Here is a 27,857-nt window from a genome sequence, read left to right on the forward strand (position 1 = left end):
TCATCAACCCTGACTTAAGCAAGTGCCTTGAGTACCAGTTAGATGGGGCCATACGACATGAGTGCAGGACACAACGCATGCGTTGAAGACGAGTGGGATAATGTCGAGAGTTCGAGTACGAAGTTTGATGTGGGCTGAGGGTCGTATTAGTGAGGAACTTACGATGACGGACACGGATTATATCGTAGAGGCCTATACGGGCACGAATTGATGCGTAGATGACAACGCCGTCGAATGACTAGACACGGACCATCACGACGCCCGAGCTTGATTGACATCGCACGAGCAAACCGAGAAGCCAGTTCGAGGTGACGCCAGTCTTGAACCTTGAGTAGGCCGCTCACACGAATGACGAGGCAGGGCCAAAGAAACCGGACGGATATCCATTCGCGCGGCGGAAAGTCATAATACAGGGGCAAGAAAAGACACAGAAGAAGATAACGTTAGGACAAAACGAGAAGAAAGATCATGACACGCATATATGCGGGCGTGGAAAAGAAACGGAGTCGAGAAAGGGAGACCGGTGACGAAAGGGACGAGCGAAGCCTGAGCGAAGTGAACAACCGGTCAATCAAACAGTCAGCAAATGTCACAGTAGCACGATCGAAACGCATATACTCACCAAAACACGAGCGAGATCAGTCGTCGCTGCTAGGCTCGACCTCAGGCCCCTCGTTCTCAGCGTCAGCGTCGACCGTCTCCTCCTTCTTGCTCTTCTTGGATTTTGATGATGCAGGCTTCTTGGCGGCGGGGGCCTTGGTAGCTTTTGCTTTGCCGGCGTTGGGGTTCTCGGCGGCGGATTGCCACATAGCACCAATCTAAATGAAAGAGATATCATGTGAGTATATGCGTGGTAGAGAATGAGCACATGTGTTGGAAGAGATAGGGACGTCGACACAAGAAGAGAAGGGCCAAGATTACGAGGGAAGAAGAGCACGAAAAAACTTACAGCCTTCATCGCGTCTTTGTTGGTCTTGCCAGGGTTCTCAGCGAGCCATGGCTTCATGTGCGACGAGACATAGTTGTTGTATGCGGAAGGTGCACGCTTAGGCTTGTCGCCAGCTAAAGACGCGCATACATTGAGGTGTCAGCATTGAGCAAGAGAAGAAAAATGCATGTCAACGCGCCTGCAGCCTTCGTCTTCGTGTTTGCGGTGCGGGTGGCCGACTTTGTCTTAGTCTCTGCACGATAGGGGTCAGCAAGAGAGGAACGACGACGATTGGGAGGAGAATAAACTCACCAGTTGCGGTCTTAGCCATTGTGGAGTGTGTTGAGGGAGAGCGGGGAGAGTGAGCAGCTGGGGTGGTGGTGGTGGTTTGGGGCAAAAGTAGATTGGGGAACGAAAAAGTCGCGGCAGGGACTTTATAGTGTGGCTGGACGCGGGGTTCGAAAACCGCCCGACGCGACTCGGGGCAAATCAACAGACGCGTCGAGGCACGTGATGTTGAATTTCCAAACTCCGGGGATGAGCGCATAGCCACGTGGGAACCAACAAGGTACGCCAAGGACGTTTGGGGGTGGCACCCGACAGGGGGCTCGCAAGGTCGAGTGTGACGCCGCTTGGATTTCGGGGAGGGGCCCTCTCTCCACTCCACTCTTCGATGAGCCATGGTAACTAGTATCAGGAATTTTCCGGGGCCACTCCCCGACGATTATTTAACATGTCCAGCGCCTGTCCCACAGGCCATCCCCCTTTTCTCCCGTCCATCATCTCCTGCAGTCGCCCTAGCCACTCTCTCGACTCCTTCGAGGGCCACTACTTTGCTTGTTTACTTGATTTTACTCTTGACCTGATATCCTAGCCCATTGCAATGGCACGCTACACTCTTTCAACGGCTCTTTTGGCTGTCGCCTCCTCGACATATGTTGCCGCTCAGACCACCACTCAAGAATTTCCAGAAACTCCCCTCGCCTCTAAGACATTCTCATACCCAACAGGCATCGTAAGTTGACGTTCGTGCCTGAGGTACCGGACAAGTCTTGACTCAGGAACCATTTTTCGATTGCCCCTTAGCCCTACCAAGTCGACACCGATACCTTCGGCCGCGGTACCCAGTACGGGTACAACATGTGCAATTCGACGACTGAGGGAGACAAGTCGCTTTGCCAAACCTCTTTCGTCAACTACATCGATGGTCCGTTCATTTCTTTTAGTGCCTTTTCCCGATCATTCTCGCTTTGATTCTTACGTTCCGATTCCCTTACTGATATCGATCCTTCACAGACTTCTGTCTCTGGGCACCTGCTGAGTCCGACTCGACCATCTCTGATACCGAGGGCGAGGAGGTCGCCTGGTGTACCAAGGGCGGCCGTGGTACCCGTGTTATCCCCGACGGCGCCCTCTCGGGCGTTCAGTACATCAAGACCCCAGATTATATCCAAATCGCTGGTTTCATCGACCAGTCGAAGATCAACATCCAGACGGACGATTACGGAGGAGAACTTGACCCTCACGGTCAGGATCTCGTGCGTGCCTTCGCTTCTATCCGTCCCATCTCGTTTTTGCTCATTGGCTTGTATTTGTATTTTGATAGCGTGGTAACCCCATGGGTGGTCTCATGTACTCCAACGCTTTCCCCAGCAACAGCGGCAACAACGACTCTTACACCCAGGTGATTGAATGGGTCAAGTACGTATCTCCCACCTCTATCGTTGCACGAACCATCGGCTCACCTCGCCCCACAGCTTCATGGGTGGAAACGCATTCTGCTTAAAAGTCTGCGACCCCGCTGGCTCGAACCCCGCCGGCTACTGCCAGCACACCCTCGACCGTATCGGCTGCGCCTACAACGTCCCCAACAACGCCCAGAACGGCACCTTCGAGGTCTGCAAGGGCGACAGCATGCAAGTCCCCGGCGTCTACACCTCCGACGGCCAGACCCTCTCGTATTCGCAGCCTCCCGAGTCCGAGGGCGAGATCACGACGATGCCATACACCGCCACCGCCGCCGCTTCATCCGAGTGCACGACTTATACTTCGTCTGCGCTCTACACTGGCGCGCTCGCCGCGTCGGGGTCTGGGTCTGCTTCTGGTAGTGGATCTTCGGCGTCGAAGACGGGTAGCTCTGCGTCTGCGTCGTCGACGAGCTCGACGAGCGGGGCTAGTGCGGTGAAGGTTCAGTTCGGCGCTGGTTTGATGGGTGTGGCCGGTGCTATGCTCTTGCTCGCTTAAATAACTGCGTGTAGAGTTCGTATTGTTGTTGGTTCCGTGACTTCGTAGAGTCTTGTTTTTGTTTTGTCTTGCTTTCTGGATGACGATGCCGATGCCGTGTCTGTAGCAGTTTCGAGTCGTTCCCGTTCACGATGCTGATGTTCGCTGTTTGCCTGCATGGCTCTATTCTATTCCATCCCTCACCCACGGACGGTTCAGTCAGTTACCCCCCACTACGTACGTTCATACCCCGCACCCACCCCCCTCGATATCAAGTACCCCGTACCCCGTATCCGATCCTGTCATACCGTATCACCACCCTAAGTATATTCCTGCACTTCGCAACCTTATTCTGCCTGGTCATACATACTTCTTTTACACCATATCTTTTCTTGTTCATGAACCGCATCGGACGTTCGGACTTTGGACTCGCTGGCTCGCTGGTTGGTCCCACACCCAATCTCTGAACACTTCCTATTTACTTACTCATACGCGCTTCTTTTTGTTTGAGTCTTGACTTTTACTCTTAGTTGCTTACACGCACTGGCACCCTTCTAGTATGACATACGTTCTACGCGAATGCATGGAATCGTCGCGACCTCCCACATCTCCCGCATCCACGCGTCCTCTCTTCAACCTAACAGGCTCAGAGTCAGAGTTGCTGGGTAAGTTCACCACGACGTGCGCAGTAAGAACGCTCCAACCGTCATCGAGTCCCCGGTTCATGATCAGACATGCAGGTTTTAGCGCCCAGCGTAGCGGGGAACTAAATTTGGATTTTGTCATCGACTCATCATGAGGCTCGGAGTTTCCCGATTGGGGGGAGGCCGTCGTCCGGGCTCGGGTGCGAGGTTGTTCAAGTTTTTGTGTCTTGCCGACGAGGATGGTTTGGATGCGCTTGGTTCGGTTTTGTTGATTGTGTGGATTTGCAGTGATCATGATTCGGGTTTAAATTTGTGCTGAGATGAGGGATGATGGGTCGGACTGGCGCTTTTTTATCTGGCTGTAGTTTGCTTGGTTATGCCAGTAAAGCTTCGTAAGACCCTCTATCATGATCAGCGTCTTCTTCTGCTCTCCGACATCTTACCGATTGAATCTCGTCATTAAGAGACGACTCTAGAGATAGGGTTTCTTTTCTCTTCTTATGAAGCTGCTCACCAGTAGTCTTCAGAGGCTGTCGCTAATGTTAGAGTCATGAACACTGGCGTTCAACAGAGCATGAGTCGTTGGGCGATTCTGGTTCAATGTTCATTCGCATCTCTGCGTTAGAAATAAGGAATATGACCTCTGTGATTTCTTTGGTGATGCATACTGTCAACGGTAGGGCATCATGCGTACATACTAGTACGTCGTCGTAGGTTGGACGTTTTCCTTTCCGAGTCAAACCTCTGAAAATCAGTTTGTTCAGGTCGATTCCGAGTCTCACCGATAGATGTGCCAGCCTGAGTGTCGTAGCCGCTCATACCGATCGTGTGCTCCCTTTCTTTTCCAGCCACTTATTACTGTAATAATATGCACATAAGTACACCGCATAAGCTCAAGGCCCTGGAATTGACACTTTCCACCGCGATCAATTTAAATATTGTCCTGGGCCACAGCATCCTACCCAATGCTCATCGCGTTCGGCCATTCTTCCTCCCGACATCGACATCGACATCGACCCATATTCATTTCATGCATGCACGGCACCGTCCTGACGCCCATAAACATACTGTATTCCATAAGTACGCCACCTATTATACCGTAGGTTGCACCGCAGTCGATCCGTGGCGTCATTGCTATGCTCATGGTCCTTCTGGTCCCACTTTGAAGCAGCTCTCGATCCTCCTGCAGACTGTCAATGCAGCTGCACTGCGAACAAGCAAGTCATGAATGGTTTGTCTGACGGCCCGAAGAGGCTCTCCCTGCGATTGACCTCCATTCGTGGGTAGGAAGGAAAGAGATGGAGCGCCACGAATCGGACTCGGAGGCCACGTATATAGATTCGGACATCCGATGAGCACATGAGGTTCAAGTGTGGAACTGCCCCTTTTCGGCTCGAATCTCACAGGCGAGTATGTACCAGAGCAGAGTTGAGCAACAGAAAAAAGCAGAACAAGATAGAGAATAAGGCTGGACATGAAAGGGGATGATGAGTTCGGGCTGAAACGAATTTGCAATGTGGACAATTGATGATGATGGCATCGCATTTCGGTCAAGAGGGGATCAGAGTCTCCGCCGGCGCCTATTACGACGCAGTACAAGTTCATCGCTCGCTCGACGCCGTCCATCCATCTGTCCTTCGCTCACACCACGACCTCAGGCTTCATTCCATCCAGACACCGGTCAAGACAACAATTGCAGCGACGCCGTAGGCTCTGAAGACCTTGGTTTATGGCGAAGATGGTCGCGGGTGCGAAAAAGCTGAAGATTGGACGGGCACTGCGCTCTGCGGCGCGTCTGCCTGCTCGTGTGGCCTCTGGGAAGGGCAGCGGTCGGGACGTGTTCGCTCCTCTGCCTGGCGAACCGCCCATCGTGCTCTTGCGAGTCCAGATCCTCGCCTGTGCCGAGCTTCCGAGCAAGGACCGCAACGGCACCAGCGATCCGTACGTCCCACTCCCTCTGAAGCACCTCCTCCAACATGCGCTGACCACATACCCATCACATCCCTCCATTGTCCTATGCAGATTCGTCGTGGTCTCGCTGTTGAATAAGCGCCAGCAGACGCCGGTGCAGAAGAAGACCCTCAACCCAGTTTATCCCGCGAAAGACGCGACCTTTGAGTTTCCTATCTTCCTCAGTCTCGCGGATCGTCTTGGCGTCGTGGAGCTCGTCGTGTGGGACAAGGATATGTTGAAGAAGGATTATTTGGGAGAGGCGGGCGTCCCCTTGGACGATTGGTTCAAGGGTGGCGCGTTTGGCTTCGAGGACCCGGCGAACGAGGTATGTCCTCCGTTTCTTTTCTTCCGGAGCTGGAAACGGAAATACGGGTGCTGCTGTGAGGCATGGTAAGGTCTGCGTTGGCTGCATCTCTTGTTGCCGTGAAACGCACGATTTGCTGTCGGAGAGGATGCATCGGGGGCCACGGTCTCGCGTTCGTGATGTTTGCATGTGCTCGTTGATGGTGGCCCATGTTAACGTTGATGCATCTTCAACTCGCGGTACAGCCTCCATCGCTCATCGCTATACCGCTGAAACTGATGCATCTCGTATTCGGCATGGCTCTGACTCCGAGGTGTCGAGCCACCCGCAATACGGATCGAGCATCTCGTTCACAATGAACGATGGTGGAGGATTAAGTTTAATAGGAGATTCTTGGTCCATGCATTGCTGCTATCTTCGTCCATCCAGTCATGTCATGCTTCCATGCTTCATTTTAGCATACCCTTCTCCCCCCATTATCCCCGATTTGGCCTTCACATGCATGCGTGTTCATTAACCAGCCGACTGACTGACTGACCTTGCTCCTTCCTCAATCCGCAGGCCTTCTCCGTCCCCCTCACTTCGACCCGGGCGAACACGAACGCCTCGGGGAGCATCCACATCAAGCTCGGATTCGTACATCCCCACGACGCGCACACCGTCGCCAATTTTGGAGAGACGTACGGAGAGCTGGTGAGGCGATCGAGGCCGAGTTTGGTGTCTGCGCCGCCTGTACGTATTGCTCTTTCTTCACACTTGCCTCCCTTCTGTCCCTTTGTTCCCCTTCCTTTACTGCCCTTTTCCCCGGATTCCTCCCTCTTCGCTTCACTTTCCTCCGCTTTCCTGCACTTTGAATCCGAGTCATCTGCTGAGATGCGCCGAACCTAACACTAACAATAACCCCTCTACCCACCTACCTCCTCACCCCCTCCCACTCCCACTCCCACACCCCCTCCCTTCCCATTGTTGCTCGAACAGACAGAAGGCATCGGCACCATCCGTTCCTACCAATCAGGCCCAGCCTACGAAGACGACGGGCTAAGCTCAGACGAAGAAGCCTCGGATGACGAGGAAGATTATGTGGCCGCCCCGCCTATCCAGCCATCCTCGTTGCCTTTGACATTGTCATTGGGCAGCACGAAGCACGCGCACGACGAGCAAGAACGGGAAGTATCGCCGATGTCGACGCCCACTCCTACGCCGATCAACACCTCCATGTCCACATCCAATTCCAATTCCACCTCGACCTCAGCATCCACGTCACCGAACCTGCCCACGTCGACTTCCTCGCGCACGCGACCACCGATCAATATCTCCATCAACCCTCCGACCCCGATCGTTCCTCCCGTCCACCCCAAACAACCGCCGTCGCCCTCACCCAGCTCAGGGTTAGGACGGATATTCACGGGGAGGAGGCCGAGTATGACGCCTAGTGGGAGTTGGGAGTCGACTTATGCTAATGCCAGTGGGACGGGGACGGGGACAGGGACTTCGAGTCCGGGGTTGAGTGGGTCTTTTGGTAGTTCGGGTGTTATCGGTGCGAGTGGCAGTGGAGGAGGAGGGACAGGAGCGAGCACGCCGAGGACGAATATGACTAGGAGTTCGAGTGTGGGGTATGTGGTGGGGCCGGACGGGCAGCCTGTGTATGAGGCAGGAGGGGAGAAGGGAGGGGGAGGGGAGAAGAAGAGGAAGAAGATGTTGAGGAAGAGTTGGGGGAATAAGAAGGTCGATTTTGATTTTAATATTAATGCGAAGGCGGCGAATGATATCGTTGGGATCGTGATGGTGGAGATCTTGGGCGCGACGGATCTGCCGAAGTTGAAGAATAGTGCGTGCCCTTTTCTTTTTGACTCTGGTGCGCTGTTCTCACCGAAGGTGTTGTTGCTGTTGGTGGTGCTTTGTGTGTGTTTGATGTTCAGTGACGCGCACGGGCTGGGACATGGACCCCTTCGTCGTCATCTCCTTCGGCAAAAAAGTCTTCCGCACCCGCGTCATCCGCCACTCCCTCAACCCGACCTGGGACGAAAAACTACTGTTCCACGTGCGGCGGTACGAGACCAACTTCCGCGTGCAGCTCACCATGCTCGACTGGGACAAATTGTCCTCGAACGACCACGTCGGCGACGCGTCGTTCGAGGTCGCGCAGTTGACTGCGAATGTGCCGAAGAAGGATCCGCAGACGGGACTTTATCCGGAGGATGAGGATGGGAGTAGGGGGTTCATGGAGTTTGAGTTGCCGTTGCAGACGGCGAAGGAGATGCCGTGGGAGGCGAAACATAATCCTGTGATTCGGATCCGGTGCGTTCTCTTCCCTTCCCTGTCCTCTCTTTGGAAGTGCACGAATGTTGACTTGTGGAATAGAGCGAAGTATCAGCCCTACGACGCCCTCCGGCAACGATTCTGGCTCCAATACCTAAAACAATACGACTCCGACGATACCGGCACGCTCTCCCACCTCGAACTCACCTCCATGCTCGACTCCCTCGGCTCAACACTCTCACATCAAACCATCAACAGCTTCTTCACCCGGTTCAACAAGCAGCCGCACGACGACGCGCTCACGTACGCCGAGGCCATCCAGTGTCTCGAGACGGAGGTGTGCAGGCCAACGAGCGAGAAACGGAGGCTCGCGCCGGACGAGAAGGGAGGGATCGGAGTCGATACGAGCGTTAGTGGCACGCCGAACGTGACCACACCGGGGACAGAACTCGCCACGCTCAATCTCGACAAACTGGACTTTTCGGGCCCGGCGGGGAATCTGAGGGAACCGAACCATGAGGTGGATACGATGAGAAAACCGGATGCTCCACCTGCGGTGGGACAGACGGAGGGCATGAGGAGGGCGTTGCCGATCAGGAGGGAGGTTCCGTCGTCGTCGAAGGCAGGAGGAGGGCAGTTGACAAATGAGCCGGAGGAGATCAGTTTGAATGAGGAGAGGTTGGCTCCGGATTCGTTGTTGAGGCCTCCGAGTCAGTCGGTCCTGGGTGTGGGCAACGGTGTCGCGGGACTCGAGGCCTCTGCGTCGTCTTCTGACGCTGAGGAGGATTGGTCTGGCTCTGGGTCGGGGAGCGGAAGCGGCAGCGGGAGCGGGAGTAATGGCGACAGTCCCTCGCCGGACAATTTCGAGCGCGTGATCAATGTGAAGAATTGTCCGCTGTGCCATCGGCCGCGATTGAACTCGAAGGCGGAGAGGGATATCGTGACGCATCTCGCGGTGTGCGCGAGCCAGGACTGGGCGAGGGTGGATAGGATTATGGTGGGGAATTTCGTGACGGCGAGTCAGGCGCAGAGGAAATGGTATACGAAGGTGTTTTCGAAGATGTCGAGTGGGGATTATAGGCTTGGGGCGGTGAGTTGTTTCTCTTTTCCCCCTCTGATTTGGTTGTTTGGGGGGAGAGGAAGGAGCGCTGATGCGTTGTTTGGTGTAGAATTCGGCGAATATTATCGTGCAGAATAGGATTACGGGACAGTTGGAGGAGGAGAAGATGCAGGTGTATGTTAGGCTTGGTATTCGGTTGTTGTACAAGGTCCGTTTTCATTGTCGCCTTCCGAGGAGCATGTGTTGATTCTTGTTTTCAGGGCGCGAGGGGCAAGATGGAGGGAGCAAGAGGTGAGCCACTTTTTCCTTCACCTTCACTCTTCACGAGTATATGCTGACTATGGAAATTTTGCCACCAGCGCGCAAGCTCTTGAAGTCCATGTCCATCAAGCAGGGACGGAAGTACGACTCCCCAGAGTCGGCAGCCGACATTCGAAGCTTCATCCAGTTCCACAATCTGAACGTCAGCGAAATCCGGGAGCCTATCGATTCGTTCAGTACGTCCGTTCTCAGGCCTATGTCACCTACCAACAGCCACTGACCGGCCCTTGCAGAGACGTTCAACCAGTTCTTTTACCGGAAGCTCAAGCCTGATGCTCGACCCGTCGAGGAGCCTGAAAACCCCGAGCGACTCGTCAGTGCGGCGGACTGCCGTCTCATGGCGTTTGAGACGGTCAACGAGGCCACGCGGTTGTGGATCAAGGGCCGCGAGTTCACTGTGGCTCGGTTACTGGGGGACACGTACAAGAGCCAGGCTGAGCGGTATAATGGCGGTGCGCTCCTGATCTTTAGGCTGGCGCCTCAGGACTATCATCGGTTCCATTCTCCGGTCGATGGGACTGTTGGGCCTATGACTTATATCGCTGGAGAGTACTATACCGTCAACGTGAGTGTTTGTTCGGGCAGTCGGTATATGCGTTGACTGACTTATTGCCTGGATCGCAGCCGCAAGCTATTCGGACTACGCTTGATGTCTATGGCGAGAATGCGAGGAAGATTATACCGATCGACAGTCCCCAATTTGGCAAGGTCTACGCCGTATGCATCGGAGCGATGATGGTCGGGAGCATCTTGACGACTGTCAAAGAAGGGGACCAGATCAAACGCGGTGACGAGCTTGGGTACTTCGCATTTGGTACGTTTCCTCTTCCTGTTCTACATTCGAGCGACATCAGTTCATTTTCGATCGGCTCGTGGGCAATAGGTGGATCGACTGTCGTCCTTTTGTTTGAGAGGGGTGTCGTTGAGCTGGATGAGGATCTGCTCATCAATGGTCGTGCTTCGCTAGAAACGCTGGTACGCGTCGGTATGGGCCTCGGACGACGTAAAGGCATACCGGCATCCCTTTCGATGGCGGCTAATGACATCAGTGTTGGTGCCAGGGGATATGCGAACGGCGCTAGGGAAGGTATCAAAGGATTGGCAGAGGGCGCGAAGGGGATCGTTGGGGGAATGAAAGGGATCGCGCCTGGTGGTAGTAAAGCTTGATCGGGTTTCTTTTATTTTCTTCGCCCTCTCTTGCTCTTCTTCTGTTAACCTGACAACATTATTTTCAGTATTATTTCTTTCATCCTGTCATGATCACGTTCCGCACAAACATCGATCTGGACTTTGTCTCGTGTATACCTTACTCACCGCTCTCCCGACGGCCAAGCACTCGTCACCTCTCACACGCCTCTGCTCCCACCTTTCTTCCATGTTCTGTAAACAATAACAACCAACAACTCCGATTCGCTCTCCCGAACTTATCTGCACACACACACACCACACTACGCCTTCGCCATGTACCGTGAATTCTTAGCTCGTTAATCGCAACGCTCGGATGTATGTACGCATGTGTATGTCGCTCGTTCGGCCGTGCCGGTCGGTCACGAGCGCGTGTATGTACTGTACTCTTTTATTTCGTTTCTTCTTCTTCTTCTTCTTGCTTCATTCGTAGAACCTTCGTAACAGCCCCTCTCCCTCTCCCCCCTCCTCATTATTTATATCTCACTTGAATATAATCGAATTCTATATCAATCTAAGTATACAAGTCTTCGAATCCCATCACACCCGACCAGTCACTTTTCTTCTACGGGACTGCCTAAAGGAATATTCGGCCAGCTAGAACTAGACCGGTTCGCATCGGCATTGAGGCCGAACTGGAGGGGTATCGTGTGTCTCCGTGTCTGGCTTGTGCTCGTACTCGTACTCAGACGCGTACGGTCGACGACCGGTCTGGGCGTAGTCGGCAGCGAAGCGTTCGTCGAGAGTCGCAGTTCGTACTCGTACTCGTTGGTGTGCGAACTGGGAAAGGTGCTCCGAGGGGACGTGGAAGAGTCGCGCCGATCGAGGTTGAGGGTGTCGTGGTGCGCTTTTTGGAGACATACGAGGACGATGATGATCGTTGGGTAGATGCCCTATGTAGTAAGCATGCGACGTCGAAGTCAACTCGACCTGCGCAAAGCGTAGATTGTACTGCATGTCAATGCAGATACGTACGGAGACGGGAACCAGGATGGAGGCCATGATGAGGAAGCCATTTTCCATCCCAGTTAACAGCAACGACATGGTCAGGATCTGCATTGGCATAGTTGATATAAGTAAGTATGTCGGAGGTCGATGCGATGGATCTGCAAAAGCAGTGACTGACCCAGAGTACGCAGTATAGAGCGCCAGACTCGACGAGGAGGATGAGTGCCATCTGGACTGCGGTAGCATTCACCGCCAGGAGATCATTCTTCTTCATCATTCGGCGGTGACTCCTATAATTATGATGAGGTTAAGATATTCGGGCGCGCTGAGTGCCAATTTCCTGAGGTACGTACCAAGTCTTGTAGCCCATGATGATGGTAGAGCATAAGTTGATAGCAATTGTACATGCGAACATGGCGTAGTCTGTGAACTTGAGAGCTAATGTGATGACGATGCAAGCTATGATATCGACAGTCGCCCGTATCAGCACAGACCTTGAAGATCAAAACGAGAACCTACCCAAGACGATAGAATAGCCCACGACCAGGAAGAGTTTTGATTTGTGGCCCAATACGACCCATGTTCGCCACAAGACGATGGCATCCGTCAGAAGGATCTAAATATACGTTATGTCCGTGGGTCACAACATCATCATCTCAACACTATCTTTGAAATTAGGGGGTCCGTGGGGGAGATGAACCCACATTGATTAAAGGAAGCCACTCACGGGCCACAAAGTCACGGACAGGACCCGTCTTGGGACTGCAAGAGAGTATGGAAGCCAGCATGGTGTCCATGAAGAAGACTAATGTAAGGACCCAGTGTGCGATGGAGACGGTGAACATGAGGAGCGTCGCCAGGAACATTATGGCGTTCACTCTGGACTTGAGTCCTTTATGCCTGTGATGAGTGTTATTGCACGATTGGGAGGGAGCAACCGATGTGCAAACCATAGTACGTATGTCGAGAGGGGCATGAGCACGATATTGGCACCTATACGTGGAAGAGATGAGTCGCCTTTCTAGACAGGTCGAAATGATCACTGCTCACCGAGGAAGAGCGTCTCCAGAGCGAACGGAAGGATGGAAGAATTAATGTCAGTAAGATCAATACGCCCAGTGTTCGTCGACATGATCCTGATCAAAGCGAGAGTGTAAGTGAGGGGAGGATGAAGGGCGAAGAAGAACAAGAAGAGCTTCCGCAATGGTCCATGTTATAGTTCATGGCGGCGGCTGTTAGGATGGCTACCCTTGATGTTTGGATATAGAAGCGGATTTAATCATGATGAACCTCCGGAGCTGCGAATATGAGCGAGACGCTGAGCAACAGCAGTACTGATCGTGCCGATAAAGCCTCCCTGTAAATGTTCGTTCCTTCCCATCCTCTGACAGAAACTTCAGTACGACAGATCGCAGCTCAGATACCATTTAAACCTTATGCAGCGAGGCGCAATCTCTTCTATCCCGCCATGCATCATTCCTAGCAAAGACCTCATGTGTGCTGGACTTCCGCATTGAAGGAGATTAACGCTTCTATTACTTTGAAGTGCGATATCTCTAGCATTGAAGACAATCATAGCGTCACTTGTTTGCCATGGAATGAGCAATAGAACACCATTGAGCCAATATCAGTTTCATTGATCTCAGTCAATCAACAATTAGGAACTCACACGTTCATCATGTACGAGCAACTGCAGCTTCCAGGGCAGCGGGAGTGTACATGATCTGTAATAGTCATCCCCATCTACTTTCGTCCTCCACTAAGATATAACCAGCTTATGGAGCCAGGGTGGAAACTAGATTGTAATCGACACGCTTCGATTCTTTGAACTAGACGACATGATAGGTGGCGGTGGCCCGTCGGTCGTCTCCGCGCGGGATTCAGTGCCTGGAGGCACGTCAAAGAGCGGGCAGAGGGCGTCATACAAACCTCATCATAAGCTAATAAGGAGTAGAATGGCCGTTGAGTAGATATCCTGGGAGATAGCGAGACCGCAGTGAGAAGGAAGATATCGTGTGTAGAAGTTGTTTGTGGCAAAGAGTCAGTACTCACGGATACGGGAGCTGTGGGGTCCTTCATTCTGAGATAGTCGCTACGGATGTCAACGAGCAAGAGAGTCTGATTCTGATGCTAATGTATCGCCATGTAGGTTCAACAAGAGAATCTGGTTGGACCCCAAGCGACACTCACGTATCAAGCTATCTCAAGCTCGAGCAAGAGAGCCGGTAGCGACTTCATCTTTGCATCTAATATTCTGTGATAAATGCGCATGATGATAACAGGGAGAGTGCAGAAACTGTTGGATCGCATGGGGTGTGGCACACTTGACATAGAGGTCGAGAGGAAGTTCGAGTGGCGAGGAAAGAAAGTTCACAGATCGAGGTTCAAGCGGAGTCTGAATTTAAAATGACAAGACGAATCCACGGTGGCACCCCATGCGCCACATCACTACTTGACCTGGACCACTATGACCTCCCTGCTGAAAGCTGTCCATATTTCTTTCCGAGATGCGCGATATATATCAAAGTCGGCTAATATTTCCCTGCGCGCTATGTCTTCATCCTCCATTTCAACCTCGAGAGGTCCCGAGGAGCAGACTTCTAGTTCTCCTTCGTCAGATGCGAAGTCCTCGCCATCCCCATCACCTCCACCATTCGCATCTGGAGACACTGATCCCATATCGCAAGCGGACAAATCCTCGGCTGAACAGAAGGCGAAGTCTCAGTCGCTGGTAGAGAAGGATGCAGAGCTGTTGGCGAAGATGCAAGGACGGGACGGTGGGGATCTGGCTGTGGAGCCGGGTGAGTGGAATGGTCTGGCAAAGAATGTGAAGGATAATATGGTGCGCTTTGATTTTTCCCTATTCTATAGTTTGGTCTTGATCTTCAAATGCCTGACGGCGTAACTCTACCTGGGTGTATAGTTCAGATATATCTGAGAGCTATCTGGCTCAAGGTTTTGCTAATGTCACGTTGTAAGGTACTTATGGCCATCTCATCGGAGTAGCAGACAGTGTCTCATTGGCGTAGTATTTCATGCAGCCTTTCTTGCGGCTCTGCGGCTGTCTGTCGGTATTGGTTGCAGTTGACTCTGGAATGCTTGAAAATGCAAGCCGCCTCACTGGACCCTTATGGGTCAATATTTCAGGAATAAGAGTTACCAATTTCTCAGCTTTCTTCCTTTCTGGTTCTGCTTCTCATCTGGTCACTAGTCAGTCAGTCCACCGAAGGCACGTTCTTCGCCCAGGCATCGGACACACTATGTTCGCCAGATGAAACTATCGCTTGCTCTAAAATGTCGCTGGCTGTCTATGGGAAATGATCTGGATGCGATGGTGAAAAACCTGTGATACGAAGAGAATATTCGTGCATACACAGCAGATTTGTTCCGGTGGGTTTCCGAGAGTTCCAGTGTAATCCCATGCTAGTAGGATATGCACTGAAGGTGGGCCACAACCATGGGTCGAAGGTGCCACACGATACCACATCGTGACGTCATTGCGCCGTTGTTGCTCCTGCCCTTGGAGCTTTCGCATCTTGCTCTCCAATTGCCCTCGTCGACCTGGCGCTCTTGCTTGTGGGGCATCATCCCCTCCTGGAGACATGACGTCGACCCTAGTCCTTGCCTATATACCTAAGCGCGAACCAGAATGAGCCAAAGCCACCTTGCCCTCCTCGCCCACCGCATCCTCCTTTATATCTTCCAACAATGACCAGCGTCGCCACGAAACTCGCAAAGCACCACCCGAATATCGACCCCTACTACTGGACGAAACGTCCACAGGAGCTCAAAGACGTCAAACACCCCTACACACTGACTCAGGCCGAACGCGACGGTGGCACCATCGACCCTTACAAGATCGTCCCCGGTGATGGCAAACCCACTGGTCACCAGATAGAACGCGCACAACAAATGTCAAAGCTTCAGCCAGGAACGATATCGATACTTCCTGATGGGAGTTTTGCGCACAGGGGGATCCCGATTGATTGGAAGGAGTGGCATGGGGCTGAGCAATATGATTGGCGAAAGGAGTTCCCCGAGGGGTTGCCGGAGTACATTGGGCCCATGCACATCAAGGATGTTCCTCCTGGGTACAGGAGTCCCACCATGGTGTGTGCCTTTGTATTCCCTTGTAGTCGCTAGCGATGGTGACCGCTTATCTCGTGTTGAACAGATCAAAGAGCTTCTTCGATCGCAACTTCCTCACCGTGGTCCAAACCTCTTTGACGAACCAGGAGGGTACGGCCCAAGTAAATCTCTACCTTACCCGGTTTGATCTTCTTGACGATACTCATATAACGCCTGGTTGTGCTTCATCCACTTTGGCAAGCCGCCCGGCGCAAACCCTGACCTCTTCGGTAAACCTTACGGTGTTCCACCCGATCTCTTTGGCAAGCCATACGGAGTTGAACCTGATCTTTTTGGAAAGGTAAAGTGTCATGAGCATTGAGGTCGCTCTGCTTTGTTTGACATTGACCTGTTTTGTTCTTCGCGAATAGCCACCGCATGAGCCCATCACACTTTTCGGAAAGCCAACCACTGTACAACCTGATTTATTCGGACAACCAAGCACTCTCCAGCCCAGGCTATCGTTCGAGGACCCTCTCATCTGAGGTGCATACGATGCTTCATGAATGTAAACCGTCAGAAACGGACTCTTTCTTGTACGAATATTTCAATTTGGATCATCACGCCATTATGACCGGATTGTCCTCCACGTGCCTTCTTCATTCTCTTCAAAGAATGCCTTGCTCTTCGTACTTCCTTTTTTACCTTCGTGGACGATGCGCAAGTAGCTTTGAGTGCTGTTATATTATACCAACTCTAATTATGATTGTCGATCTTATGACGTTCCCACTCCTAAATGGCTGAGCGCTGAGTGTCGCACCTGCCACCGGCGCAGCGTTTCTTCCCTTGTAACGATTCAGGTGTAATAGGCTATCGAAATTCTCAAGGTGCCCGATCGTATAGCGGACCACGCATACGCATCCTTATCTTGTTTAGGTTAGTGCTCGGTCGTTGACACTAAAATAATATGAACGTAGCCAATATGGCGAGGTTGCAGGACACCGACCGCTGTGGCAAGGCGCACGTTGGTGCACGCCACTCGGAGACAACCGGAGTGATTCAGTATTGGTACGCCGGATGAGAACTTGAAAGTGCACTCGAGTGTCTCGAGAAACTCTCCACATGGTCTTGATCTCCATCCTGCCGAGAGGACTAGTGATCCTCGTTTTCTCTCTTGGCCTCGGTTACTCACTCTACCCAAAACAAAACTTGAACGGAAAGTCTGTCGAGACCACTGGCTCGCTCAATCTACCAACATCCTCTGTCTATGCTTGCCTTCATACAATGGCTCCCATTTCATGCAGATCTCCGCCATGCAGCGTGATTACGTGGGTTGTGTTAAGGTGGTCAGCGGCGTCGTTCGTGGTTCGTATGCGGGCCCTCTTTAATAGAACCACGAGTCATCCGAGTCACGCACTAACGCGGCCATCGCGTGAATGGAGATAACTTGTACCAGATGGGCACGTCGGGCTGCGTCGAGGCTATGTTATCACCTTATGTCGGGCCATTGATTACTAGAGAAGCTGCTGTGGTTGGTGCAGTTGTGTATGTATATACGTGAGGCGACTTGGACCCTCATTGCGCGGGCTGGCTTCGCTTCTTGCTCCCCCACTCGTTTTCTCTCTGTTTATCGTCTTCGCCCATAGGGTTCCGTGTTAGAGCTCTGCGATGTTAGACATATACATCGGCGGCGCATTGCTAGCAATGTTCTTCTTCGGTGAGCATTGTGCGTATCAGTTGAGCATACGGTCATTTATTGATGCTAGACTTTGATTTCAAGGAGTCTTCACCATCCTGATAATATTCTCGACATACACCGTCCTGTAAGCTCTAACGTTTCGACAAATTTCTGCCTCCTATTATGCATCACTACTGACGTCGACTCTCGGCCCGTTCTCGTCAGATCTTCTGGGCACTACACACGAACGAATATTCTCATGATCGCTGCACCGCTTACGATGTATGCTGTCTCCGCAGCGCATTTGGGTATGGGGCTGGGAGCGTTAGATCCCTACGCCGACAATCTCGAAAGCAGTCCGTCAGTGTGGGCGCGCGCTTGGATGTACTTGCCGATCGTGAACGTAAGTTTCTTGCTCCTCAGGCTCTCACAGCGATGTGATTGACCCACGACGTTCCGTGATAGTACATCGTGTCCGATGCAGTCGTCGTGTGGAGGTGTTGGGTGCTGTATTCAAGAAAATGCAGAATTATCATGATACCGCTGCTATTAACTGTGTCGAATGTCGGTATGTGTCCCAGACAACATTCTTCCCTGGCATACCATTTATGCCGTGAATCTATAACGCTTCGCTGCACAGTCGTAGCCATCTCCATCGCTGGACTTGACGTCAAGATTCTTTCACTATCATCAACCGTCCCCGCTCCCGGAGTTTCGGGACCTTACACGGGGAACATCGTTGTGTGGTCCTTGTCGCTCGCGACTAACATGTTGACGACGGCGATGGTGGCGTTCAAGTCCTGGTGAGTGCACTTGTCGTAGCTTCATTTTGGGGAATGTGTTTCGTCTTGTGCTTGAGACTTTCGGTCTTATCCATGTATCTGATCATGCGTCGAATATTGATCTAAAGGAGGCATCGTAAAACGCTCAGGAAAATGCTCGGTCGAGGGAGCCCCAAGACAAGAGCGGAAAAAGTGATGGCCCTTCTTGTGGAATCGGGAGCGATGTACTGCGTGATATGGGTATGGGATTGATATACTGACTACTTGGCTTCGTGTTCCATACCTACTGATACAACGGTCACATTGTATCATTTACCAAGGTTGCATTCCTGATACCAGCCCTCATAACTGGATTCAACGGTACATTTGTCATGAGCGCAGTGATGCCTCAAATCTCAGTCAGTCTCGTTCCATCTCAGTCATCATCCTCTATTCCGGATACAATTACCTCTCAGGATACTCATCACTCGCTGCGCCTGTGCCTTCGTATTTATTCTACAGGGAATATACCCTACCATTCTCATCGTCCTCGTCAAGTTTGGAAAGACCAACTTTGAGAATGATTTCGCCTACACCGAGGAGCCTCAGGTCATCACGACTCGAGCTCGAGCGCGTAACAGCGCAAACATGAACACAGAGAATAGGAAATCTGGACCATACATGTTGAGTCGGCCTGTTTCTTTTCCTCCGCCGTCACCGTTGGGAAGCGGATGGACCGTTGTGACTGAATCTAAGTATGAGGGGGAAAGAAGGGCGAGTTTACCTGGAGTTGAGAAGGTCGAAGAGGTCTAGAGGGACAAATCTCGTGGTATGCTTTTGTTGACAGCGATACCGGACTCAAATATATCATATTTTACCTTGCAGGCAGTCGACGCCTGACGCATATCCTGTGTTAAGTTAGCGAATTTCTGAGCTCGAGCACATTGACTTTGCACCATGTATCGCCTGCTTATTAATGAGCAGCACCGGTTATCTGTTTCTGAGACCTATGATATCGCTGAAGATTTATCCCCAGTATGGGGTTGAGTAACCACCGATGAGTTGACATCCTGAATTTCGGAGGACTCGGTGGCAAACTGGCTCGGTGGCGCCGCCACAATGTGCCACTCGCCGGTGAATTCCGTTCAAGCCGAAACTCCACGGTCGTTCATCTTCAAGGCCTTCAGCTCCACCATTTCGTCTTGGTACCAGTTTGCGGGCTTTCATGGCTAGAACGTACGGTCAGTGATGTTCTCCTACCCGACTCTACCATATCAGCCCGGCACCAGGCGTCTCCAGACTGACTCTTTGACGACGTCGACTCGCACTTTGCTCGCACTCCCGGTCCCATAAATATCTCAATCTCCTGGCCACGCAACGAGTCGGTGCCACTCCTGCGTTTCAGCGTCCAGTGAAACCTTGCTTCTGGCAGTGGTCACCATACCGTATTTATCTTCCATCTTTGACTTCTGTCGCCACGACCAGCGAGCGCGATATGATCCGTCTTTGTCGTGACTACGCCCTTGTGAAACTTCCCATTATGAGGATCTCATGGACCTGTCATCGTAACAAGTATTGGTTGAGGATTAATATAACAGCTTTGACTACGGACAACCTTCACCAGGGCGAGATCCAGTACCTGACCGTGGAAGACATGCTTCACCCTTGAGCGCAACGCCTCCCAACATTCTTGGTAAGACACCGTGATGATCCAGAAAATATATGTGCGTATTTTTATCAACGATGAACACTGCCTGAAGTTGATACCTACCTTACAGACGTGGCGACAGTGGCGCGCCTTCGATGTCAAAAAATCATTATGATCAATGCTCGGGACCCTAGCGTACATGTGGAAGACAGACTCCCGCCCGTACCGGCACTACCCAAACGTCGGGTCCGTGTCTCATTGGCGACCTGTTCTCATCTTTGTAACTCTTCGCAAGTGCTCCAATAAGGAAATCAGAAGCTCATAACGGAATTCTTTTCGAGGGCAATGGCGAAACCGGGTCAGATCAGGTAAATGATGAACAAGCCATCATACGCAGGAGGGAGCACATAATATATATAGATGCACTGGGGTCAGTGGCGTCGTAGGCCCGTCCGTCCGCCATCTCTTTCGTTATCTTCGTCGCTGGCTCGACCTGTCGGCACCTTACTTGCTGTCGCTGGACCGACTCGCTCATATTTTCTTTGCGTGATCGCTGGTCGACGCTTTCTCGAAGTCATGCAGCTTCACGTTACCATTGGAGCGTTCCTTTTAGCTGCATTCTTCTTTGGTGAGTACCTTTACGGCGTCCTTACATTATACTGTATTGACTAGTTGTTTGTAATTTGCACTCAGGAGTGTTCACAGTCCTGATCATTTTCTCCACCTATACCGTCCTGTACGTTGGCCTTGTTTCCTCGTGTCTCTCCTAGGGTCCCCACGATGAACATCATAACTATCCAAGAACTTCATGTATCACCCCACGTGCGAAACTTTCCAAGGCTGGTTTAACTCTCCTTATGTACGCGATAGCTGCCGGTCACCTCGCCGGTAGTATCACAATGTTCAGCCGAGACAAAGATATCGAAACCTACAACCTGTTGGAACAGACATTGATGATTCTTGGTGTTGTAAACGTACCACAATCTCTTTTTCTTCTTGATGCCCATATCTCAATTATATATCGACGACACAGTATGTGGTATCCGACGCGGTTGTAGTCTGGAGATGCTGGCTTTTGTGGGGAAAGAAACGCTGGATCCTGATGGTACCCGTCGTGCTGTTCATCGCCACATTCGGTACGCATAATACTTCTCCTCTGTAGTTCTGATGTATTGAATACTAATGATGGGGGACGTTCTTTGCAGCTGGGGCTATAGCGTTCGTTGCTTTCGATGTCAAGGCTCTCGCTTTTTCATCCACCTACAAGGAGCAGGAGAAGACAATCAAGGACTATCTGGCCAGAGATGACCTCATCATCTGGTGTCTAACGCTCAGTACCAATATATGGGCTACGTTGATGATATCATTCAAAGCCTGGTAAGATAACGTTCATGTTCTCATTATACCGAGATATGCAGCTGAGCTGGACGAGTTGTTCTCATTTATAGGAAACACCGGAAATGCCTAAGTACAATGCTTCGCCAGGGGAGCAAGAAGACTCAGCTAGAAAAGCTTATGGCGCTGCTAGTGGAGTCTGGAGCATTCTATTGTGTGATTTGGGCGAGTTGTCATTCATCATTTGTTGCAGACAACAGTATTCGGAAGCCGCTGAGACCATAGACGACTGATCTCTAGATCGGTTTCCTTTTGATCTACGCATTGACACGCACCGGGAGTTTCGTCATGGATGGTGTGATGGTACAAATCGCCGTCAGTCTCATCTTCCACATTCATATCCTTTATAAAACTGACACCCACCTAACATTTTGGATGAAGGGTATCTATCCGACGATCCTCATCGTCCTCGTCAACTTTGGGAAGGCTCATCTCGACAACGAGTTCGGTTACAATGGTGACGGTCTGGCCATGCAGCGACAAGAGGCGACCAGTGTCGAAACGGGTCTGGAAACAAGCCGTATCAGTCGGGTTTACGATCTCAATGGAATGTTCATCGCTCAGGACCAGTCTCGTGATGAAGCGGAAGAAAGTCGATTTCAGGAGGTTGATATATCGGACAGGAAGGACCCGGCAATTTTGGTGTAGACTGCAAGTGAACAACCCACATCTGTAAACTATAGAGGTAGACCACATTCGTTTCGTTTATATTATGTAGCTATTCCGTATGTATCATTTACCATGACGTTCACTCGATGTCGAACGCACTCAGCTGGGTTGAGATGCAGATACTGACGCCTACGCAATGTAGACGAGGCCTTCTTCGACTACAGACTAGAACACAATTGGGTCAAGTAGTGAGAGGGGACAACAGTGAATTGACGCTCCTCATTGGCACGGTACGAATACAAAACAGCTGTGAATATACAATGCGTACAAGTATTTGGGCCTCATGCCACTGACTAAGGAACCTCTACGTTCGTGAATGCTCCCCCATCTTCGGCTGCTTATGCCGAATCGTGGGCTTCCTCTTCGCCCAGATCTTGCTTCGGTTCACCGTTAACGTAAGGAACGTTGAGCGACACAGACTTTCGCAACTTCACTTGGTCGGGTTCCGGGTCCATTATAGAGTGGCGCCCAGAATTCTGCCCGTCGACAATGTTTCTTCGAGCACCTATCAGGATGGGGTTGTCGGATATTAAGTCTGTTTCGAAATGAGTCTTGCCGAAGTTGACGAGGACGATGAGAATGGTTGGATAGATTCCCTACAAATCGAGCACGTAACAGTGAAAGGAAAAGAAAAGAAAAACGCAAAGGGTGAGACGAAGGTTATATGAATTGACGATTTAAACTGGATGAATGCCGCACCGCAATCTGAGGCATGATGCCGTCCATAACCAAGAATCCGGCCGCTGAGAACGACACAATGAAAAGGAATGACACCTATGTGAAGGTATCAGGCATCGGATGAGTCTATACGTTCAGTACAGGGTCTTGAAGAACAACTAAAGAGTCCTACCCATATGAAGCAATAGAGAACACCGGACTCAACGAGAAGAGCCATCAACTTCTCGGCTCTAGTTTTCTTACTTGAATGGTCGAAGAGCTTGGCGAGAGACTTGCTATGCCACCTGGCGTGATTTAAGTATGAAGATGGACAATTCACCCACGTAAGTGCAAACATAAGCCTATGGCTCCTTGATCAAGCAGACAATGAAAGGTGGGGACGTACCAGGCTTTGAACGACACAATGGACGTGGCCCATACATTCGTGGCAGCGCTAAGCGACCAAATGAGTAAATCCCCAATGTGGGAAGTTATAAAACCTTCGGTGTCAATGGAGGGCCCATGTTGAGAGGCGACTGTCTTCATGTCAGAGGCTGCAATCACGATTGCGGACACTATATGTGAAAATTTGCGTGCAGGGCCAGAGAGCTATGAGTGGGTTTATAGCGAAGAAAGTGTGGATGGAGCATACCTATGGTTGCGAGAAAACATACGATAGGAACATATAGAACGGCGCGTCTCCTGTGGCAAAGGAGCCAGACTCGCCATACTACAATGGCGTCTGAGAGTATGTACTAAGATATGGCCATCAGCAACTAGAGGAGTTGAAAGAAATAAGTGTAGACGTTACATTCATAATGGGCAGGTACGTGACAGCTTGTATGAGAGCAAGGCTCAACCGCCCGTTTATTAGCCCCGTCCCACTGTATACACCCGCCACTGAGAATTCTTCAGGATCCCGGTCATACGTAACCACAGTAATGACAATGTGAGCGGTTGAGACCGCGTACATCGTGAGCGTGACCGCCGCCTTAGCTAGGTTTCCCTTTGTGAAATTTCCAGAGGATCTATCGATCAAGTTATCCAAGAATAAGTAACTGAGTGATGTCTGTCGCCCGTAGGGCTAGTACGATTCGTACTTAGACGTACAACACTGTATAAGTAGAAAAAATGATCAAGATCGTAAAGATGCCTATGTTTAACCAGAAAGTGACAGCAACCATGGCGAGGTCAGTCATACATGTTGTAACAGGTTTTGACGTATCGGATGACGGACTGACCATAGAAGAACGCAGCCAGCATCAGCGTACCGACGGCGAGGTCCAGCATAGTTAGACGTCACAGTCGAATCTAGAAGTGGGAGGAGTTCTAGTGGTAGTAGAAGAGACCCTGAAGGATGTGGGAACAGCGATGAGAACCGGATGGATACTTTTATACTTGAGAGTCTCGCACTCTGCCATCAACGCTTCGATTGTTCATCAAAATCCTGATGCTGGAGGCATCCAGGTTTGAGAGCCATTCGACCAAAGTCAGACTTGATCTCAAGTGCAGGTCCACAATTGGTAGAAAGGAATCATGGGAGAAGCAGTCATGTGCCGAAGATGACGCTGATTAGCAAGTCCGTACACTGCCTGTGCAGTTACAGTACTTACACAAACACGAACATCTAAGCCCTATCTAAGTATAAGGCTAACCAAGACCCAAATGGATGCACTCATTCATGATTCGTAAGTGAAAGAAGAAAGATAGTGCACAACGTTCAACAAGGAGGAAGCGGAACAAGGTCGTTGAAAGCAGTTCGGGAAACAAGCAAGAGGCAAGGGCCAAGGCGGCAAGAATTTTGAGAGACGCATCGGGAGAACCCGGGAAGGAAGAAGCTGGTAACGCCACACTGCGGTGTTGCATGTGCCACACACTGGATGGCAATTACGGTGTTTAGAACGGTCCTAACCGGCCTAACCACCCAGGCGAGCTTTCTGAAGCTCTGTGAGAGAGGTTTTCACGACTATGTGTGCCCAGGATCTGCGCGTATATGGTAGGTTCAGGATGCCTAGATAGCTACCCATCGACACGACGATCGCAGATTAAAATTTCTTCGAACCACTCGCGTCCATTTCGGGTACACCATATGTTATACAACAATTTGTATGTTCAGTTCAATACACCGAGGACCGTCACAATACAGTAAAGGCTATCAGACTATCAAGCAAGTAAAAGAGCAGTAGGTTAATCGTAGATGGACGCTATTCAAATACACGATTGTAAATAGCATAAATAGATACGGCCGCGTAGATCTTCTCGTGTTCATTGCGAGTCTATATCAAGTGAGCAGCAAAGAGCAGATAGGCCACGGAAATCAGCCACCACGTCCACAACCCCAAACGACTACGAAGCTCCGACACCAGCCAATACCTTGAACACATCATTCTGCCTCTCCCTGAACGCCCTCAACTTCGTCATCCCCAACGCCAGCGCATTAATCCGATTCGCAAATGCCACCGCTCGCCCCTCCGTGCTCCTCCTCCCACTCCCTCCCCCACCCCCCGCCCCATCCCTCGGCGGTCTCGAATTATGATGCCCCACGCCTCTCTCCAAGATCTCTCTGACCCTGTCGATACGAGGTTCCGGAAGCTCCGTCTTGCCTGCCTCGAGTAATCGAACAACTTCCGTCGTGTCCTCCTCCTCGACCATGTGTGCGGTCCGACCGATGTCTGCGAACTCGCGGACGAAAGGTCGGATCTCTGCGGGCGCGGCCTCGATCTTCATCTCTTGTCCCAACACGCCGATCAGCGTACCCTCTTCTGTGACGTTCGTAGTCGACATACGAAGGATGGAAAGTGCGACGGAGGCGTAGTAAGCGCGGGGAGGGTCTGTCCGAAGGAGTGAACGGAGGGAAGGCGTCGCTTCTAGGACATCGCCGAGCGCAGCGTACAGTGTTTCACGGATGAGTTCGATAGCGGGAGAGTTAGCGCCCAGGATAGAGGGCGTGCGGTCACGATGGTGAGAGCCTTCGTGCTGGGGGTATTGATGAGATGACGAGCTACTGGGCCCTGCATACGAAGGGCCTTGCGGAATCGAAGGGACAGGGAACGAGGGGCTAGGAGGACCGAGATGAGATCCATAGGTAGGGCTCTGAGGTGGATCTTGCGATGGGAAGGTGTGCATGCCGGGGGCGGGTGAAGGCGGTAGAGAGCCGGAGAAAGACGAAGTCGGAGAAGGAGTGTACATGGGTGGTGGAACGAAGGAGGCCTTCGCCTTGACTGATCCTCCTCCGTCTGTGTCTATAGCCGCCTGCAAGTCGCCACCGTATCGTTCCTGGAACGATCGTCGTTGACTAATTTCGATAGCGACTGCCCTTAGGTCGGCGGATATACGGTTCAGGTTCTGAGAGATGGAAGAAGCGGGAGAGGAGGAAGAGTAGGTCGGTGAAGATGGTGGGACAGTGATAGGTGGGAGACCGCATATGATGCGGGCGAGGTCATGTTGGTGTTCGGGAAGAAGTGCTTGGATGTCTGGAACAGCTTGTGACCAGATCTCAAGAAAGGAGGTGAAGGCGGGTGGACAGTTGTCTAGCGACAAATCCATTTGGGGTACGGGTTCACCTCCGCTGTGTTTCGCATTCTTGCGAGGGAGAGGAACGGACGGAGGGTTGGTGGTGCACCGAAGTGCAGCAAAGTAGAGACACAGGGCGGGCCCTAAATAAAGTGTAGACAACATTGGTCAATAATTCGGTTCAAAAATTAGAGATGGCAGAATTTGAATTAAATGGATCAAGCTGATACTCGAAAAGGTCATGAAGATGTACGAGACATCTGTGGTGCCACAAAGGCCCCCAAAGCTCTCTATGGCTGCCATGACCTTCGACATGTAGCCTGTACCTCTAAGCGGCTGTCACTCCTTGGGACAAAGAGACTGCCGAGAATGCGCACTGCACACGGCCCAAAATGACTGACCGAGTCAAGGTAGCACTCCTCGAAGACTTGTCTATTAACAAAAGAAGTGAAGGATAACACACCTGTGATCATCAGGTCGCCTTCAGCAGAGCTCAACATATCTACATCCAGCAAATGTTCCGCCTTGGCTTGAGCCAAAGATGACTTGAGATAGCTATGGAATGAATCCTGGACGTATTCCTCCAAAAGACGACCATTTGGGTCGATTGTGGATGAACGAGCCATCGACATAGAGTGTGTAGGGTATAAAAGGTCGGGTTATTGAGATATTCAAGCTTAGACTGGTGTAGACTGCGGCCAAGCTAAGAGTATGATGTGGGTGTAGGGAAGAAGAAAAAGTAAGTCGATCGGCTTTGGACTCCTCAGCAGGCTCAATATATATTGGTTACGTCATCCCAGAAGTAAACAATATTGCTGTGCTCGGAAGCGCCTTTCGCCGAGCTTTCACTACTCCGACCATGCTGTGTTCAAGCTCCGAACATGGCGATGCTGTCTTTCTCTTCCTCTTGTCTTCATCCTCGGCCCCAGGGAAACGGCCAGTGTCAGTCAGTGCCCCCTCCAGTATGACTCGATTAATCCCTTATATACAGACCCGCGTGTCGCACGACCACCGCAAAACTCGGCATACTGTCGAGATGACTCCTCACAGACTCTTGGCTACGTCTGTTGCGTGGCTTCCTTTTGCTAAGGCTATGTGCCGAGAAAATAACAAAACCCAATTTTCCGAAGTCTCCTATCGACGATCTCTGTCTCAGTTGAAGCAAGGCGACCAAGTGTGTATTCATGACCTGGTCTTCTGGCTGTCGAATTCGACAAACACCCCCGGAAAACAGAGCTCTCATTGCCAACCACGACCATTCACCGTATGTTATCAGCCTTTCGCAGCCTTCTGTTCAAGTTGTGCTCTTTTGTCAAATGCTAACTTCGACGGACTAGATTCTTTGTACCTATCGCATAAAGTATGTCCCGAGACAGTGTTTGTTAGCCTTCCACAACCCAGCTTGGGGCGCTTTTTTCTTCACTCAGGAGGTTGGTATAATTACCATGGTAAGTTATCTCACCCGCTAGTCAGATGTGCGCTTACAGTCTCTTCCGGTGGACATCTACGTTGCTCTCACGTTTGCACTTCGCCGACCAGGTTGTGTCCTGCTCATGCGCTCATGCTTGATAGAGAGGTTTATTTTCTGCTTCTGTTTGATTGATACGACCGTCGTACGTTGCCTGTCGTTTATGCTTATAACG

General features: G+C 51.4%; 10 protein-coding genes across 10 annotated transcripts; 6 read left to right on the forward strand and 4 right to left on the reverse strand.

The window, feature by feature from the left end:
• Positions 1-638: 638 nt before the first annotated feature.
• STEHIDRAFT_153220 (uncharacterized protein) lies at positions 639-1,259 on the reverse strand (the record flags this gene model as incomplete). Its single annotated transcript, XM_007300211.1, has 3 exons — positions 639-818; positions 950-1,062; positions 1,241-1,259. The coding sequence occupies 3 exons, from the start codon at positions 1,257-1,259 to the stop codon at positions 639-641; spliced, it is 312 nt and encodes a 103-aa protein (XP_007300273.1).
• Positions 1,260-1,660: 401 nt separating this feature from the next.
• Positions 1,661-3,746, forward strand: STEHIDRAFT_118601 (uncharacterized protein). Its single transcript, XM_007300212.1, has 5 exons — positions 1,661-1,943; positions 2,015-2,135; positions 2,225-2,466; positions 2,535-2,629; positions 2,686-3,746. The coding sequence occupies exons 1-5, from the start codon at positions 1,812-1,814 to the stop codon at positions 3,170-3,172; spliced, it is 1,077 nt and encodes a 358-aa protein (XP_007300274.1). The 5' UTR covers positions 1,661-1,811; the 3' UTR covers positions 3,173-3,746.
• Positions 3,747-5,402: 1,656 nt separating this feature from the next.
• On the forward strand, positions 5,403-11,337 carry STEHIDRAFT_73528 (uncharacterized protein). Its single transcript, XM_007299423.1, has 12 exons — positions 5,403-5,736; positions 5,818-6,073; positions 6,614-6,784; positions 7,031-7,880; positions 7,972-8,350; positions 8,414-9,401; positions 9,481-9,579; positions 9,632-9,662; positions 9,731-9,868; positions 9,926-10,257; positions 10,317-10,506; positions 10,576-11,337. Exons 1-12 carry the CDS (start codon positions 5,525-5,527, stop codon positions 10,857-10,859), a joined length of 3,930 nt encoding a protein of 1,309 aa, XP_007299485.1. The 5' UTR covers positions 5,403-5,524; the 3' UTR covers positions 10,860-11,337.
• Positions 11,338-11,431: 94 nt separating this feature from the next.
• Positions 11,432-12,957, reverse strand: STEHIDRAFT_153223 (uncharacterized protein; the record flags this gene model as incomplete). The annotated part of the gene is made up of 8 exons (XM_007300213.1): positions 11,432-11,770; positions 11,853-11,930; positions 12,004-12,115; positions 12,179-12,284; positions 12,345-12,441; positions 12,530-12,725; positions 12,776-12,818; positions 12,876-12,957. The coding sequence occupies 8 exons, from the start codon at positions 12,955-12,957 to the stop codon at positions 11,432-11,434; spliced, it is 1,053 nt and encodes a 350-aa protein (XP_007300275.1).
• A 1,419-nt stretch (positions 12,958-14,376) lies between these two features.
• STEHIDRAFT_153224 (uncharacterized protein) lies at positions 14,377-14,763 on the forward strand (the record flags this gene model as incomplete). Its single annotated transcript, XM_007300214.1, has 2 exons — positions 14,377-14,667; positions 14,749-14,763. 2 exons carry the CDS (start codon positions 14,377-14,379, stop codon positions 14,761-14,763), a joined length of 306 nt encoding a protein of 101 aa, XP_007300276.1.
• A 770-nt stretch (positions 14,764-15,533) lies between these two features.
• Positions 15,534-16,438, forward strand: STEHIDRAFT_48971 (uncharacterized protein; the record flags this gene model as incomplete). The annotated part of the gene is made up of 4 exons (XM_007299243.1): positions 15,534-15,935; positions 16,000-16,095; positions 16,156-16,254; positions 16,325-16,438. 4 exons carry the CDS (start codon positions 15,534-15,536, stop codon positions 16,436-16,438), a joined length of 711 nt encoding a protein of 236 aa, XP_007299305.1.
• Positions 16,439-17,492: 1,054 nt separating this feature from the next.
• On the forward strand, positions 17,493-19,145 carry STEHIDRAFT_165852 (uncharacterized protein; the record flags this gene model as incomplete). The annotated part of the gene is made up of 8 exons (XM_007300215.1): positions 17,493-17,610; positions 17,674-17,716; positions 17,797-17,974; positions 18,037-18,139; positions 18,212-18,374; positions 18,482-18,593; positions 18,674-18,751; positions 18,855-19,145. Exons 1-8 carry the CDS (start codon positions 17,562-17,564, stop codon positions 19,143-19,145), a joined length of 1,017 nt encoding a protein of 338 aa, XP_007300277.1. The 5' UTR covers positions 17,493-17,561.
• Positions 19,146-20,556: 1,411 nt separating this feature from the next.
• STEHIDRAFT_108117 (uncharacterized protein) lies at positions 20,557-21,953 on the forward strand (the record flags this gene model as incomplete). The annotated part of the gene is made up of 8 exons (XM_007300216.1): positions 20,557-20,608; positions 20,851-20,954; positions 21,014-21,116; positions 21,186-21,357; positions 21,429-21,531; positions 21,616-21,690; positions 21,757-21,880; positions 21,940-21,953. 8 exons carry the CDS (start codon positions 20,557-20,559, stop codon positions 21,951-21,953), a joined length of 747 nt encoding a protein of 248 aa, XP_007300278.1.
• Positions 21,954-22,382: 429 nt separating this feature from the next.
• Positions 22,383-23,991, reverse strand: STEHIDRAFT_128430 (uncharacterized protein; the record flags this gene model as incomplete). The annotated part of the gene is made up of 8 exons (XM_007300217.1): positions 22,383-22,640; positions 22,744-22,818; positions 22,895-23,006; positions 23,108-23,276; positions 23,354-23,456; positions 23,513-23,729; positions 23,812-23,854; positions 23,943-23,991. The coding sequence occupies 8 exons, from the start codon at positions 23,989-23,991 to the stop codon at positions 22,383-22,385; spliced, it is 1,026 nt and encodes a 341-aa protein (XP_007300279.1).
• Positions 23,992-24,778: 787 nt separating this feature from the next.
• STEHIDRAFT_91754 (uncharacterized protein) lies at positions 24,779-26,931 on the reverse strand. Its single transcript, XM_007300218.1, has 2 exons — positions 26,678-26,931; positions 24,779-26,357 (listed from the first exon to the last, which is right to left on the reverse strand). Exons 1-2 carry the CDS (start codon positions 26,844-26,846, stop codon positions 25,048-25,050), a joined length of 1,479 nt encoding a protein of 492 aa, XP_007300280.1. The 5' UTR covers positions 26,847-26,931; the 3' UTR covers positions 24,779-25,047.
• Positions 26,932-27,857: the final 926 nt, after the last annotated feature.

The sequence above is a fragment of the Stereum hirsutum genome (assembly GCF_000264905.1).
Source record: "Stereum hirsutum FP-91666 SS1 unplaced genomic scaffold STEHIscaffold_2, whole genome shotgun sequence".
Classification (NCBI taxonomy): Eukaryota; Fungi; Basidiomycota; class Agaricomycetes; order Russulales; family Stereaceae; genus Stereum; species Stereum hirsutum.

Coding starts and splice junctions, on each gene's coding strand:
- STEHIDRAFT_73528 (XM_007299423.1), top strand. CDS start 5,525: ATGGCGAAGATGGTCGCGGGTGCGAAAAAGCTGAAGATTGGACGGGCA. Junction 9,663..9,730: donor CAAGATGGAGGGAGCAAGAG/GTGAGCCACTTT, acceptor TTTTGCCACCAG/CGCGCAAGCTCTTGAAGTCC. Junction 9,869..9,925: donor GGAGCCTATCGATTCGTTCA/GTACGTCCGTTC, acceptor CGGCCCTTGCAG/AGACGTTCAACCAGTTCTTT.
- STEHIDRAFT_91754 (XM_007300218.1), bottom strand. CDS start 26,846: ATGTCGATGGCTCGTTCATCCACAATCGACCCAAATGGTCGTCTTTTG. Junction 26,358..26,677: donor AGGCGACCTGATGATCACAG/GTGTGTTATCCT, acceptor CACTTTATTTAG/GGCCCGCCCTGTGTCTCTAC.
- STEHIDRAFT_118601 (XM_007300212.1), top strand. CDS start 1,812: ATGGCACGCTACACTCTTTCAACGGCTCTTTTGGCTGTCGCCTCCTCG. Junction 2,467..2,534: donor ACCCTCACGGTCAGGATCTC/GTGCGTGCCTTC, acceptor GTATTTTGATAG/CGTGGTAACCCCATGGGTGG. Junction 2,630..2,685: donor CAGGTGATTGAATGGGTCAA/GTACGTATCTCC, acceptor CTCGCCCCACAG/CTTCATGGGTGGAAACGCAT.